The sequence below is a fragment of the Brachyistius frenatus genome, unplaced genomic scaffold, assembly GCF_029030835.1.
Source record: "Brachyistius frenatus isolate BFR_SWC_R1_liver_20210118 unplaced genomic scaffold, ASM2903083v1 Contig_11, whole genome shotgun sequence".
In the NCBI taxonomy this organism is placed as follows: Eukaryota; Metazoa; Chordata; class Actinopteri; family Embiotocidae; genus Brachyistius; species Brachyistius frenatus.
In genome coordinates this window covers 6812345-6829461 of record NW_027210610.1, presented here as the reverse complement: position 1 = coordinate 6829461, position 17117 = coordinate 6812345, and the positions used below count along the sequence as shown (strand labels likewise).

At 39.0% G+C, this 17117-nt stretch overlaps 1 protein-coding gene across 15 annotated transcripts in view; it reads left to right on the top strand.

The window, feature by feature from the left end:
* The window catches only part of LOC138617123 (calcium-activated potassium channel subunit alpha-1a-like), an 84184-nt gene that overhangs the window by 19658 nt on the left and 47409 nt on the right, over positions 1-17117 (top strand). For 14 of the 15 annotated variants that reach the window (XM_069691851.1, XM_069691862.1, XM_069691854.1 and 11 more), the window contains exon 3: positions 11599-11660. In XM_069691851.1, the coding sequence (XP_069547952.1) occupies positions 11599-11660 (62 nt within the window). Of the gene's footprint in view, positions 1-11598; positions 11661-16965; positions 16989-17117 lie in introns of those variants that run through there. The other variant, XM_069691864.1, reaches the window with a different exon arrangement.

Below are 17117 nucleotides of genomic sequence, written 5' to 3'. Positions count from 1 at the left end.
GTCTCACAGCATCAAGGGTATGGTCTCCACTGTTCAGCAACATGTAATCATTGTTTTAAACTCATAACACATACCAATGAAACCACTACCACCATGACCACTGTGACAACTACAACATAACAGTTATATGAATATAGATGTTTTCATTTTTGCAAATTACAGCCCGAAGTCCTTCACATAACAGAATCCATAGCAAAAACAACAATAACATTAGATTAAATTGTTGGGTAAATCTTAAAAATTTGCTTCAACAGTTAATAACACCTGGAAAAAAAAAGAAAGACTTTAATTTTTCTTTAAGAACAGTTCCAAGCTAAATCAAAAGAAAATAATGTGAAATCGCCATTTCAAGTGACCATGTTTGAAAGAATTAAACCATTATTGCAACTTAAACCTTAGTTGAAGGTTAGTGGTTGCATGGGATTCATCAGTGCAGACTCACAACTGCAGCAGAGGAAATTATGTCTGAGAAAATAAATCTGCGCCTCTGCTTTATAAAACAGCTTTGGCCTATTAGATCCTGCTATTAGAACACTTAAGTAACAGCATTAAAGAAAATGGTCACAAACTAAGTCTCTTTCTGTGCAGCTCTACAAGAGGAAGCAAAACAGCAACATGCAAACTGAACTTTCCTGACCTTAAGTTACTCTCAGCAGGTTCAGTCCAGGATGATTCGAGGAGGATAGTTTGCAGCAGTCAGTAAAATATTCCCCCATTGTGTCTTGAACACTAAGCCACTTGGAAAGATGTTGCTCTCTGAATGTTTGAAGGATGTTTTTTAAGAGAGAAAATTGAATAACCAGTGTGCTGAGATGTTAGTGGCCTTGTTCATGAAGTAAAATAGACTCAGATTGCCTTTTTGTAACCTTTCCTGCTGCTGGGTTAGTTGTTTTCTCAGTGGGAGGATGGAAAAATGTTTTAGTAAGAAACACAGTTCAGACTCCTACATTCTTGGTAAACATGCCTTTATTTGTGCATTAATTGGTGTCGTGAAATCTTTCTTTCAAAGAGAAAATGTTTGCAAACCAACACGTAGGAACAGTTTAAAAAAGGTGACCGCAGTGTCTCGCTGAAACGGTTGCATTTATCCTGTCATTTAATAACCTCTAACGCTTTTCAGGCCTCCTCAGCAGAACTAACTGTTGTCATGATCGTGCTTCACATTTCTACATTTGTCCTGCTGCCATGTAGACACTCAGTTTTTAACATATTTGATCAACACAGCAGGCATGTTGATGACTCATCGCACCTGGCTAATTGATTACCTTATAGCTTTCTAAATATTCTTTTTAATCATTCACTCGCAACCCTTTGAGTCTATTCTTCGATCTGTCTTTTGCTTCCTCCATGTTCAAAATGTATTTTTCTTCTTTATTTTCTTTCATTTCTGGATTCCCACTAGAAACCTGCAGGAGTCTGCTACTCCACGCTGAGTGTTCTGAAGTTCACTGAGCAGCACAGATTACAGCTTGCTGTGTTGATGTTGGGTTACGGAGCGAATCAGGAAAGTGTGAGTGGCTGTAGAGAGCCCGCAGGCTCTTCCTCAGGCAAACCTCAATCCTCAGGAGTTTACTACTTATTGCTGACAACAGCAACCATTTTCCACTGTAACGTTCACTGCACCAGGAGAGGAATATGGCCGATGTTCCTTTGACTCTGTTCTTTTTTAACATGTGCAAAGAAAAAGACCTGATTTTATTTTAAAGATTTTGTATTATATTATTTCACCCTTGTAGTTATTTTGGACACATTCAGTGAAGGTATTATTTATATTTAGTGATAAATCAAAGTGAATTAAGCTGCCACATACTGTAATTTGGACAGCAGCTGTTGGGAAAGTTCTCTGGTTATTTTTGACCTGGTGTTTTCAACACTAGAGAGTGTCTGCTAAAATGGTGTTAATAATTATAATGCCATCAACCTACACTCTCTCAGACGCTGTGTGCAGGCAATATCACCCAATATAATTAACACATAATCGCATAAAAAAAAATGTCCTTAACTTTGTTTTGCACATTCGGTCTTCATCTCTAAAAGAAATAGACCATGTAAGTAGATTAATTTAAATACCTCACATATTTTCAAGAACTCAGACACCATATACAGTAATAGTGAAAGAAAGAAGCACAGATGTTGTGTCGCGATAGACTTGGTTTATTTTCCATCCTGGCTCTGTCCAACTCCCTCTTGGTCTCCTTCTGTCATTAACAAGGGCGCCTGTTAATTTTTCTGTTCTCGGTCCCTCTGCAAATTGCAGCTGAATGCGGTAAAGTTGCAATGCGTTGCAGCAGCTCGATGCTCTGTGTCTCCTAGCAGGAATGAAACATTCTAAATGAGCTTCCAGGAACTGCTGTACAAGGAACTTTCCTCTGGTGGCTCCCATAATTACAAAACACAGAGTTCAAAGTCTGTGCATACTGTTAAGTATCATTTATATCAGCTGTATGAATCAGGGGATGTTTTAGACAGAGGGGGAAAAAAAAAAACAGCTTTTTCACCAGTTTGTCTTGGTTTCCATGTTGGAAATTAGCAGTCTCACTTAACCATGGCAACATCTCAATTCAGTCTTTTAGATCCATAAGTAAATCAGATCAAGGTTATTGCTGTATCAGTGTATGTCAGAGGATTTTTATTAATAAATCTTTCTTAAATGTCAGACAAGACATTAAGTTCCAATTTTAGGAAATGTCAAAATGGGAAACTCGTGAAATGAATAGTAGAAGTGTGAGTTTACAGACAATCACCAATTGTTTGCTACTGCAGCAGCTGCACGGGAGTTAAAGGAGCTAAATTCATTCTGCTGTTGGTTTCAGTAGAGGGGGATGCATTCAGGCTTGGGAGTGATGACGTTATTACTGAATAGCTGCTCTATCCCTGTGGAACTGCTGTCATGCTGGTAGTGATCCCTAATGATGTGGAAGCAGCTGCATGCGTGAAAGACAAAGGAATAATCTGCTTTCTTTTGACAAGATGAGAGAGAAATCCCTTAAACCCATCGGTTTTTCTCGTGAGTGTTAAAGTCGCAAGCACAAAAGAAAATCGTGGAGCCCGGCTTTGGATACTGTACCGTCTGCACGATACACTCATCATGGGAAAGATTTGTGAATGATGCAGCCTGGATATTCAGCCACTCCAGACACCCACATGCATGTGTGAGGGTTTCCAGGGATTCCCTGAAAAAAGAGTTGTTCAATTGATGTTGGATGAAAGTTTACATTATTAATGACTGTTCTATATACTGTAAGCTTTGCACAAACAGATCAGCACGCACAGTGTAACTGATTTACAGTTAAACGTTGAATTGATGTTTATTTGAAAACTGAGGAAGCAGTGCCTTCGGGACTGAAACCTGCAAGACAATCGGTTGGCAAGAGTGTGTTTCTTCAGGTACCAATAAAACATCACCAAGGAAGTCCGGATGGAGTAACAGCTTTTAATCTGAGTGAGGGGGCGTGGGAGAGTTGTAGCAGGCCCTCTGAGGGAGAGATGTGAAACAAAGAGTGTGAAAACAATGAGGAGTTACTGTACTGCCGTTTGACCGTTCGATGTTGCCTACCTATCACCTGGCTGTGACAGCGCTAATGGAGGCCTTTATGGTACCGTAAAGTCATTAGCACTCGATTGCGGCAAATTGTGTCCGAAATGTTCTTTCCTTTATGGACTCATAAATCGGAGCGCACTGACATTGTACACATTTTTAGATTGATTAGAATATGATGACATCTGCTGTCCACTGCAAATAAATGTGATTAGAAATCAGAGAGAAAAAAAATATACCTAATGTAGCAACCATTTAGTTAGCGTTCGTTCCTACCCGAAGAGCATGCTCAGTGTGGATTAATGCGCTTAGCGTGGGAATGTCTCACCAGACACCAGGCGGTATTAGGGCTTGAATGTAATGTACCTTTATCTATAAAAGTCTTGCGCTCCAGCTTTAAAGTTTTGGGTCTGTGTCATCGTTACATCACTGAAGGGTGAGGGGGTGAAACAAAACCACTTCACTTCACATCTCTGCAGCAAGATGACAAGTTTTTCAGGGTTTTTTAAATTGCTAAATAATGATGTTCGATTATTTGGGCTTTGAGAACCAACATTTTTGGGTTTCTTTGTGGTTTGTGGAAGGAAAGCTAACCTCCGGTCTGATTTGTTTTTCATATTACATTTATTACATGTAATACATTTCTTTGGCAGCATGTGGTTTTAATAGATGCTCTATAAATATTCTGGCTCCACATTGCCTTCTTTGATTTATGATTTTTAACACTGCTAAAATTAAAATTAGGATCTAGGCATCTGAATCAGTCAGGGCAAAGCAAAAAAAAAAAAAAAAAAAAGATTTTTGAGAAATAAATGAAGCAGTTTTGGTACTAAAAATAGTTTTTACTTTAAAAAAAACAAAATTTAATGTCTTTACTTTTTAATGCCATACCTGGGGGTCTTATGTATTTCTTTCACAATGCATTTGAACTTCACTTATTAGCCAACAACCCCCTATTTCAGTCATTCTCCTCCTTCTGATCCGTCTGATGTCCTTGATCAGCCAGTCCACAGGGTTAAGAAATAGCTTTGGCACAGTCACTGATCCTGGCACATTGAACCCATCCACCTCTGTGTCCTTGAGCCTCGCCTCAGTGATGACTCATGAGATTGTCAAAGCAGCGGAGGCATGATCAGAATGACACACGATGAGTTAATTTCTTACCACACACACACACACACACACACACACACACACACACACACACACACACACACACACACACACACACACACACACACACACACACACACACACACACACACACACACACACACACACACACACACACACACGTCTAGAGATGGCCTGTACGATACTTATCCTCTTTCCGCTGCCGTCATCAGTGACTGGAGCCCATTAAGCATTGGCTTTTATCTTGTCTGACGATGAGTAATGTTACACCGACAAACTGAGATTCAGGTTTTCAATAGGATCTGATGCATGCAGACAGAATTATGTCAGTACATGACTGTGACTGAGGCATCTAATACATCTAATGAGTTGAGTTCACTCAGGCCTCATTTTACACTCATTCTTTCTTCAAAGTGTAAATTGAATCTACATTACTGATAAAAGCTGCATTTCACTCAAAGAAGTAATAAAACTATGAAAAACCACAGTACATTTTTAATTTGCAACACACACGCACACACACACACACACACACACACACACACACACACACACACACACACACACACACACACACACACACACACACACACACACACACACCAATCTGAACTTTTAGTGTTTATTCACACTGGACATCTAAAAAAGAAACTAGCTCTGTGATGCTTTCCCCTCGAGTGTGATTCTAATTTCTCAGAGGACTTTTTCCACGGCAGAAGTTGTCTTGCTGTTGCTACAAAATACGTCACCACCGTCATTAACGTGCGCTAGTGATCTACACCTAATTAGCAGCAGCAGCAGCTTTGGCCACACAATCAAAACCACAACTGAGAAAGACAAATTCGGTTTGAATTAAACCGCAATTAATGTATATGTATTTTCTGGACCCCGGAAGCAGCACAATAAGTTGTAAACACAACACTGACATATTATCATGTCTTATGGCTAATTCAACGTTTGACAGAGCTTAAAAATGGACTAAAAACTAGAAATATAACAATGTTTTAGTGTGTAGAAAAACAGGAAAAAAAATGCCAACATTGTTTCATTTACACTTGCTCGGAGAAGCTTAGAACAGATGACTCTTAAATTACAGAATTAAAAGAACAAATAAAATAGTTATCTTATGTGAAAATAGAAAATATAGCCGTAGGTAAATATTGGACAACACAGTGTGTATCATGACAGTGATAATAATTGATCCTGTTTTAATTTTTTTTTTAAATTGTTTTATCCTTTTAAATAGCAAACATCTGTCTTGACTTTGCTGCGTGACTTCGTCAGATACATGCCATTGACACACCTTTCCACCGATGGCGTGATTTAGATTGTTTAATCATAATTTCTCGTTGGGGCAGATGAGGCTTTAGACTGTTTGTGAAACACAATGCTGGGGAGGTTATATTAAGATTGTGCTTGAGGAGGGAGCCAGGCTTCAGGAGCACTGTCCAACACGCCATTAGTATGCATGTTGTGTTTTTGCCTGTCGCCACAAGCATGGGGAACATATAGACACAGCAAGTGCACACAGGTCTGAACTTAGCAGGGATGCGGCTGTCTCTTAAAGGTCCAGTCTGTCTTTTTTTTTTTTTTTTTTTACATGTAATTTACAGGTAGAGCCAATATTTGTGTGTGTATAACTGTTAATTGGGATATTTTGATTGATTGATTAGAGCATAAGCATGTTGTTTTTGTTTGCAGATCGAAATCGCTGCCTTTATAAGTGCATATAACTCCTTTATAAATCCTTTATTACTTGGAGTAAGCTGCTGTCTAGCCACCTTAGTGGGTTTCTCAAACGGGCTATTAAATAATTGTTTACCCAGCAGACACTTATTTTTATTGACAGTTATTGACTAAAATCTAACAATATAATTAGGAATATTAAATCTTTAATAACCATTTTCAGTGCGCCAAGTGTCAATGGGCCTTGAGGAGGTCAGTGGTTATTATCACCTATCATGATACCTTAGCAGTCGAGACTCTTCACACACCATCAGTATGGAAACACTAATAACAACAGCTTGAGACTGCAGAGCTCAAGTTGCCTTTCAAGTCCCAGACGCCCTGTAGCATGTCCTGTCAGCTGTGCAGGAGCCAGAGTTCAACAGTAATGACACAGTAAATATCTCGCGAATGTTCATTCGGTGTCCACGTTTGTCAAGATTGCAGTCCATCACGTTTATGGCTGTTGTCGTAAACATGCTAATTTGCTGTTATTACCCGTAGGCGAAGGATAAACTTTGCAGGATCCCTGTAAACAAAGTCTGGTTAGTGAGGACAGTCATAATGGCCTCGGCGTCTCACAATCCAAGGGCCGTAACACAGATATTTACTGCTGGCTCTAAACCTACTGGAGCCACAGAAACAACAAAACATAACTCATTAAATTAAAAAATATTTGGGGTAAAGTTAATGGGTGGGGTCATTGGTATGTTTGCAGGGTGAGTCACAGCCAATATAAAAACCAACAAAATGGTATAACGAATAAAAAAATTAAAAAAAGAGTTTTTCCTGTGATTTACAAAATTTGCATACAACTTTATATTCATTCAAGCAGCTGAAGTTCTGAATTTGTGTTTTTGAGCTCTGAAAAATAAATCTGGAGAAAAGAAAGACTTGTGTTTCAGTTTATTTTAGAATGTAAATTGAACTATTCAGATGAATGATGACTCATTGATTTCTTTTCCTCTCTTTTGCGCAGTTCTGCATTTATTTTTTTTGTGCTCAGGATACCTTATTAATCATTGTAGCATTTGAGGTCAAACAGATGGGCTGGCATGAGTTACATTACATTTCATTTAGCTGACGCTTTTATCCAAAGCGACTTACAATAAGTGCATTTCAACCATGAGGGTACAAAACCCAGAACAACACTTGGGGTTCACTAGGGGGAGTCCTTAGGTCATTTTATTTTGGAAGGCAGCACTGTATAACTGAGGAAGCTGCTGTGGGACAGTCACCCAGAGGGGTGACCAGGTCCCAAACTTCTGCTCCTATGAACAATGAAGTTAAATGAGAGATGCATGAACGAAATACCTGCTCGCCTGTTGTATAAACCAATAAACGTTTCCGAGCATCTGCATTTGCAGTGTTTCCCCTCCGGCCTCTTCCACTAGTTTTCTACTTGGCTCACGAATTTTACGCCGAGATGATTCACTCACATAAAATTTTCAATTTAAGTTGAAAATGAATAATATTAAATAATCTTAAATTTTTGCCATATTCTTATTTTTTCAAATTTTGCACCGTTTCATTTCAATGATCCCAAATGAGGGCTACATCACCTTTAGTATTACGCTTGGATCGTGACCTTTCATTGTTTTATTTTGAAAATACATAATGTAGCTTCCTGTCAACCCTCACCCCACCCCACCAACAACACTGAGAAACTGAAGCCTTTATATTTGAAGTGTGGGCTCGTTCTCCACAGTAAAGGTGATTTTTCTGCCCAGGTGCAGTTCCTGTGTTGTTGGCAGGTTATTCATGCTGGTCGATGGTGAGTCACACTCCAGGAGCAGTGGAGGAGCATGAGTGGGTTCTTTGATGTATGCAGGTTGACTTCTGAATGCTTGAGACCTGCTGGTGCACTCTGCAGGCCGGTACATCACGGACAGAATCATTGGTGATATTAGAATCTGTTGCGAAAGTGTCTGTGCTTAGCTGAAAGGCGTTACAATTGTTCTTTGTAACGCCTTTCAGCTATTCAGCCAGTGTCATTCTCCTCGTTTCTGACATCGTGACAGTTTCAGATTTGTTTGCAGCTTTTTCTTTCTTGTCCTTCAAAGCTGCAGACAAAAAAACAGAAAGGCCTTGTGAGAGCAAATCTACTTGAATCCTTGAAGATTTATTTTAGATGTAAAAACACAACACAAAACCACAAATATGCCTCAAAGGACTTTATGATCTGTACCACCTACAATATCCTCCATACCGCAACTCTCAATTTAAGTTTTGACCTCAATAGTCCTGCAGCAATAAATAAAAAAAGAAAGAAATAGTGACAGGCAGTCGGTAACTGTACAACTTCAATCCTTAATATTTGTGCTCTTAGAGATGAGACTTAATTTAGACCTGTTACATGTAACCAGAGACTTGACTTGGACTTTTTTCAAATGACTTGAGGCCTGACTTAAAACTTGTTTTGATAGACTTTTTTTTTTTTTTATGCACCTGAGTTTTGCTTCCCGGCAATGACCAATTATGTTTATGTTTGAATATTTGACATTTTCTTTTGATTTAGCTTCCATCTTGTAATTGGCGTTGACACTCAGTGAACAATGTGTTGACAAAAAATAAATGCTGAGTTTGTCTTTGGCAGCTCTCACGGTTGCCGGTCCTCTTCGGGAGCCGGAGCTCACTGTGCCCTCTTGTGGGCGGAGCCATCTGCCAGCAAGGTGGCCGGCGATGCAGATGTGATGCCTCGTTATCCGGTGACTGAGATGAATGATGGGCGCTGGCACCTGTCCGCTGCCACCTCATTGACGAACCCAGTCATGACCGCCTCCTCTTTGTCACAGCCTGAGTGTTTTGTTTACTGCCATTGCTGAATCTTGGTCTGCCGGCGACATTAGCATTTCTAGGGTTGCGCCAACATTGTTTCCGACGTCTAAACTGGGACGGTCAGAGGCAGAAAGAGATTTCCCGGCTTTCAAAGACGAAGGGTCTATTAAAAATGCATGCGGGTGCTTTTTGTCATTACGGAGCCATCGGTGGTTGCAGGTTGACAATACTATTTCACATCAGGGAAATGAATTAGGCTGGACCCATTCATTATGCATGCCCATTGGTTTCTTGTTCAGGATGGCCATTGTGTCATTTCTAAATAGATGAAAGCCAGGTAAGGTCGCAGATAACCCGGTGGTGTATTTTGGGATGTAAAACATTTGTTCTGCTGTCTGGCAGAAACCTTTCAGGTCTTATTTGCGTCTCTCCAGGTTGAGCCCTTCATTAGCACTGGCTTTTAGAGACAAAATTAGGACAGGTATTTCACAACGTAATAATGAAAAATATGAGTAACATTCCTATATCTTTAAAGGACCAAAAATCAAAGTCTTTTCTAACCTAAATGACAGAAAACTGGTTTTGTAACAGCTCTGCAAACTATGAAATGTATGAACTCGTGATCTGTGTTCTGTTTTAGTTGCTTTTTAGCCTACTTTGTAAAAAGTATGCTCTAGTTAGGTAACAGAGATTTTATCTTCTGTCCTCAATTTGCGATAATCTTAAACCTTCTTTTCTGGTCTGACAAATTCATCATGACAGCAGTCACTTTGAATGTCACTGTGTGGTATTCGGTGTCAGTCGCGTTTGTCAGGTGAGGACACAGGTGTACTGAAACTAAGCAGCGTCACCTCTAACGCTCCTGAATCTCATGTTTATTTCCCTGCTCACCCCCATCTACTCTGAGCATCTATCGGCTTACTCCAGGCTTCAGTTTATTCAGCAGCGTCCCCCCCCCCCCCACACACACACACACACACACACACACACACACACACACACACACACACACACACACACACACACACACACACACACACACACACACACTCCTGCAGAAAAGGCAGAGTGACAGACTAAAAGTGATGCCCTGGATTTTTGTTATCACGGTGCTCCACTGTGACCGCTGAAGCTTCAGGCTCAGCTCTATCCTTCCTTGTTGGAGTCTGTGAAAGCTGAAGCCACGTTCTGGTCCTTGTTCTTCGGCTGCCAATTTACATGATGTGTTGAAGTCTAGTGTGTTTATTTACATTGTCAGATATACAGTAAATGATGAGTCAGTGAGTGACACCGCTGTTCAAAACTGTGACTCTTTCATTTTGGTTTATATAACACAATTAAAACAGGCTGACAAGATGTATCGAGGTCTGTCCATGCCCGTTATTAGCCATTGAACATTTTATCCAAACCGTGAAAAACATTTCTGTTATTTCTTTGCATTTGCTCCTCTGTTCTTGCTATGTTTGAGGTTGTCTAATAGTTCTGAGAGTTGAAGAGTAAAAGATATAGAGCTGGTTTCACTATTCATTCATCTGTTAATTGTTGTGTCAGTTATTTTTTATATCAGTTAGGCTGTAAAATGTCAGAAAGTTAGGAAAATAAGTAAAAATGTTGATGTCTTTCTGAGGTAAAATCCAAGTCTACAAGATATTCTAAATCCAAGATACTCAGTTTATATATATACATATATATAAAAAGAAGCAAATACTCACATTGAAGAAGGTGGAACCGCACAATATATTTAGGATTTTTGTATTAAGAATAATGATTTGATATTTTCTGCGAATTTAAATTAATAGTGTTTTAAAATATGTTTTAACTTTAAAATTATTGTATTGGTTAAGTTTTCATAACAAAGACACTGACAGGTTATCTTCCCTTGGTTTATGTCACGTTGTCGTCACAAAAACATCCCAAACAGTGTCCACTCTGCATTAGAAATTATATCACTTACCAAATGACACTTTAATGACAAGTCATAAACATTTATAACCTCCTTCATGTTCATGACAAGTGTCATGTAAGACCCCTTCAAGTAACCCTCCTTTTGTTTTTACAGTTTGTAGTCTAGAAATTAGTTTTGAAAAGTTCTCTGAAAAATAGGAAAAGGTGGTTCTTATACGCATGTAATACATTTTAAATATTGTAATAGATTTGTGTTGTCAGCCAAATAGGTCAACTTGGCTGGTGTCCTCCTTTTCCCATCTCCCAAAGCATCTAAAGAATAAACGTACTGTCTGGGTCTAAACCAGGTGTGTGTGTGTGTGTGTGTGTGTGTGTGTGTGTGTGTGTGTGTGTGTGTGTGTGTGTGTGTGTGTGTGTGTGTGTGTGTGTGTGTGTGTGTGTGTGTGTGTATATATATATATATAAGTATATAAAAGTGTAGATTTAAGTAAAATGTCTTTTTTTTTTCTTTTTTCTAGGTGGTGCTTGTCTTTGCACTCAGCATTGGAGCCCTTGTAATATACTTCATAGATTCCTCTGAGTAAGTATTTTGCGTTAAGAGTTAAATTGTCACTAGTGATACTACTTTTCTGCCTCAAAGTCCACCATTAACCCTGTTTCTTCCCATCCCAATAAAGAATATTTGCAATGCACTTACATCACACATGCGTATTTTTAAGACTACTTATGGAGAGAAAATGTCGCTCTCAAGGTGAGATTTCTCATGTGACCATAAAATCGGATCTACGCTGGAGATTTGTCTTTGTGAACGTTAACAGTCTTCATGGAAATGTATAGTGGTGAACAGCTTTCAGGTGCATTACCGCCACCTGACGGAAGTAATGCATTACAACCAGGAGCCATATAAACGGAAAATAAGAACAGTAGTCGCATATACCTATCGATTAAAAAAGAAATAATAATAATTTTAACGACTATTTGAAAATCATGGTAGCATCCCTAATCTATACCAACCAGAGCAGGTCTGAAGACGGACTGATAAAACTGAAAAATCAAGAAATGAGAAGCATGTCTCACATTTTGTCCTGCTGTCCCTGTCCTCTAAGCAAAGTAGCTCAAATCTTAGTAGCTTTATTCAAACTTAATGTTTATATGTGGACCGTTTTCTCAGTAAAATAAACATATGAATTTATTTACTTATAAACTGTATATTGCAGTCTAAATCTATAATAACCCTGCCGGAAAAATGATGTTGCTTCAGTTGAAAAGATTATTAAGTGTTGCCGACACACATAAATCCTCATTAACATATAGAATTGGCCTTAATAACACTGTGCTTTGTGCTTGCTATATACTGTAGGATTCAAGAATACATACTGGATGGTTTTTTGGTTTGTTTGTTTTTGTTTTATCCAATCCCCTTCCAGGTAAACTGATCTGGGCTTACTGGAAATCTCTGGTGGCGAGCAGCCAGTGCTCAGAGATGATATTTGTTTAATCTCTGTTATGAAAGGATCAGACGACGCTCAGACAGGCAGGAAAGTCCAAAGTTCCTGTTGCAAACAATCACCATCGTTCATCAGACTCGAGGAAGCGGAAGACCCTTTTAGCAACATGTGCGACAGCGTACTGTTACTGCAGCCCGGTGGTGTTTGGACAGGAAGGGCCATTAAGAGCGTAGAGCAAAATACACCAGCATGAAAGCTTCCATCAACCCCAGAGGGAGTCCCCACTAGGAGCAATGTTAAGGCAGAGAGGAGAAAATGGGCTGTAAACTGGTGTGATCAGGCTCGTGGTCCTAGAGGCAAGTTGTTTGTTATTTCATAAGACCACATACAGCTGAGGGCTTGGCTTGCTCTGATGTAGTTTGCAAGCATGATCTCATTTCATTATCTGCACAAGCTCAGGTAGAGTTACATCCTCACTGATGCCAGCTGTGGCCTCCCGTTCTTAGAACTTGCTTGCTGCAGCGCCCGATACCTTTGCACCTGATGAAGGATGACCTTCAAACTCTCCCTTTAACCTTTTCATACATATGAAAAGGAATTGTTAAATACACAATGAGGAGTGATGCCGCAGCACCTGTCCGATTACTTATATTCATATCCATCCTACAAGGCTCTCTATCTAAATTTTCATTCAGTCTTGTCCAAGTCTTTTCTATTATTCAGACAGCATTTTTTTCCCCCTACCTGTCGGGCCCAATAAGCTTGGTACTTAAGGCAAAAGAGCAGCCAGTTAGCTGCTCTCTTGCGTGCTTCTAAGTGGCAGCAGACTGTAACAGATACAGCCCTTCCTGTAATTAGTCCTGTGGGGCTGCTGAGGCTGTTGTATGATGGACAGGCTGACCCAAGTAGAAGCGACAGAGAGGGACATCAACACAGCAGACCCACTTAGATGCAAAGAAGTGCTCAAACTGTGAGGCGCAGAGATGAAGAGGCCAGTTTGGTTTGAGAGGGAGTTTTACTTCATAAATCTTTGGTTGTGTCTTACTTTGCACCCACGACTTCTGTAGCCACATTGTAAGTCAGGATGATATGTATTATTGTTTCATCCGTGTTGAAGGAGGATGTCAAGCCTAAACACGGACTACTGAACAAATTAGGTCGATAGGTAGGTAGGTATATACTTTATTAATCCCCGAGGGGAAATTTTTTTACTGCAGTGTATTTAAAGCTAGTGTTGAATGTTTGATCAGATTCTTAGTCTTGTTTAATCGTTTTTTTAATACATTTTTTTTTTTTAAATACTAGCTTTTTTTTTTTTTTTTTTTTTTTACTGATTTCTTTGGACAATCAGAAACTCCACTAAAACCTGACAGACCTGTGGTTGGCAGAGTCCTCTTTAACCTGCAATAACTCGGGCCAGCTATAAGAAGTTGTAAATACAACATTGACAATGACATTATCACTCTTAAGATGATATTTTGAGTGCATTGGGGAAAAGCTGCCCATATACACATCCAGCAGTTATTGTTCAGTTAGAATTGTGGTGAATGAAAGTTAAGTGTTTGACTCCATTTATTAATCTCCTTTTAGCTCTGTTTTGATCTCCAGCTCCTCAGAAAATGATCTTTTAGCTGGTAGATGTTAAACTTGGCAAATTTCCATCGCTATGCAGACGACACCCAGCTATTTACCTATTAAGTCAAATGAAACAAATACTTTCATAGAAAACTTGTATATTCCTTACATCATAGTGGCACCTGTGCTGACAATTTAAAATGATAACTGGTTTAAGTAATCTTTGTGACTTTTCCCCCCATCAGTGGATTCAGCATTTGTGCAGCTTCTTTTTTTTTTTTTTTTTTTTTTTTTTTTTAAAGGTTCTACGCCTTAAAATGAATCTTGCAGCACCATCAGAAAGCATTAAGGCTCTCTACATGTGAGCTGATCTGTCCTGTTTGATCTGAACCTGAACTGAATGAAGGACAGACGGAGACACCAGTGCTGCTGTGGGCGAGGGGGGTTGTCTGATCCATAACAGGCTTAGTCCTCTTCCAACCCAGGCCTACCGGAACTCAATTATTTAGCACTGCAGGTCTGCCGCCGCTATATGGTCTGTTACCCTGCAATGACAGGGATTTGCTGGGCTGATGTGTCATTACAGCGAATGCGGGCAGAACTATCCGGCATGTTAGGACTATTCTTACAGATGTCAGAGGATTTTTTTTTTTTTTTTTTTCCACTTTTAATAATAATCAAGATGAAAAACAGCTGAATCTAACAATTCCTTTAGTGAAAATGTATGTCTCGGCTTGATTTTAAAAAGCAGGAAATAATCATACAAAACATGCTACCAAGCTGATAACGTGCAGCATATTGGAGACAAACATACAGTAAATTACAATACAATCAAACCATTGAACAAAGGTTTAGTGCTTCACTATTCTACTTTGGTATTTTAACAACAATAAGCTTTACGTTTTGTAAAATATTTCACAAAGGTGCCTTTTTTGCCGTCAAGAAAAGGGTATGTGTCGCTCTGCTTTAAGGGTGCTTCAAATTTGAACTCAAGATTATACTATCAATTACTTTCATTTTTACCAGCTTTCTATACACTTTGTTGAATTTGGGCTTTGTGGAGCACCCTTTACCCCACATTTAAGGTAGCTTATGGTTTTTAAAGCACAAACTCGGCAATACATTTGTCTTCTCATTAAGTCCAAAGCTGCGTAATACACAGGTGTGTAATACACCCATCGGTCCACTAGAGGATACCGTGTCAGTGTCACGTGTAGCCTTGCCTAGGTGTGAAAAGAACACATTTGGTTTAGGTATCAAAAACTGCACGGTTAGGTTCAGGAAAAGCTCATGTTTCGCTTAAAAAAAAGCGTAAAAAGGTTTTACATAAGTAACATTATGCATGTTACATAAGCTAAATACATAATGTTTTGTGCGGAACTTACTTACATTTATCCAGATTGACCTTTGCCTTCCAGCTCCGAGATTGTCTGGGTGAAAGTCTTGTGTTGGTTCCATCTAACCTCCTCCACATGTGGACGTGTGGATGTCTCTTTGTGCTTCATCACATCACCTTCTTTGTGACCCTGGTCATATTTAGTCTATTCTTCACGCCAGGCCAAGGCCAAACGGGACACTGACATGGCATCCTCTGGTGGACTGACATGTCTATTACACGATACCACAAGCAGGAACTCCTATGAAAGTCATCAAATCTTTTAGTTATTATCACTTGAAATATTATTGTAGAACATTTCAAGGTTATAAAAGTTGTTGGCTGCTGCAGAAAATGTAACAAAGCTATAACACAGTCTATTCTCAGGTACAATTTTAATCACTTTAGAGAACCTGGAGTAATACTCTGTGCTGATGAGGACTTTTCTAAATACTGCTTCAATTAGATGATGAAATGTGACGGTTGTGTGAGGCAGATGCAGATGGTTTGTCTTCTTTATCACATCACCAACCTCTTGGTCATCAAACAGAAGATCTACCGAGTGTCACTGCTGTGAATTAGATCAGTTCAGAATAATCCCCCAGGTACTTTAATGTCACTTATCATGGAGTTTTTTTTTTTTTTACATAACAAAAGCAATTTGCTTTAATCTGAGTGGTATTAAACGGCACAGGCGAACTGCAGCTGTTGAGTGATGTGGTGCGCATTAGTGAAGCTGAAGTGTGCTGGCACTGCAGGTAGAGGACTAGCACAGACAACAAACAAACGAACAAGAAGGACAAACATGAGTCATTGCAACTTGTGCTTTAGGGCAGCGGCGCTCAACACGTATCTTGTCTTGTGACCCCCTAAATTGAAGAAATACATCTTTGTAGCAGCTCATCGTGTGTCCACAAATTGTAACACTGAACTCGAGAGTAATTTTTCCTTTTCACAGTTGTTTATTTTAGAGGCCTGATAAACCAAAAGACATCTTCTAATACTTTGATTTTTTACAAGAAATGATCCAAATGAACTCAAGATATTCATTTATATTTAAAATGCAAAAATTCTCAAATTTGAGAAGCTTAAACGAACAAGAATTATTAAATAGAATCAAGATTGTTGTTCATGAATTTTCTGTCAGCTAATCACATCACAGGCTGATTGTTTCATCACTACAGTGCTGACTTTCATTTTTAACACAACTAACCATGATTGTTCTATTAGAAATAATTCTCTTCTGTTTTCATTTATTTTATTTATTCAAATGATTAAGTAATCCCCATCATAGCTGTGCACTCAGTTAATTAACACTTTTTCTCCACAGTATTGTAAAATATTGAATGTACAGTAAGCCTGTGGTTTCGTAATATATAAAGAGGCTAATTTCAACTTCCAGGTCATTAATTAGTAGCACACAGTCATACTAACCTATTATATTCACATTTACTTGGTTAATTATTTCTCTTTATTTGAATTCTTAGTGCCAGATACAAGCTTTTTGAGGGTGAGACTTCACTGCATTGCTAGCATTTGCTATGGCTGCCTGATTTCATAAAAGACTAAATGAACCCTGCATGCATTTAACCCTTAAACTACTGCTTTGGCTCTGCATTTTCATCTTTGACCTAATATT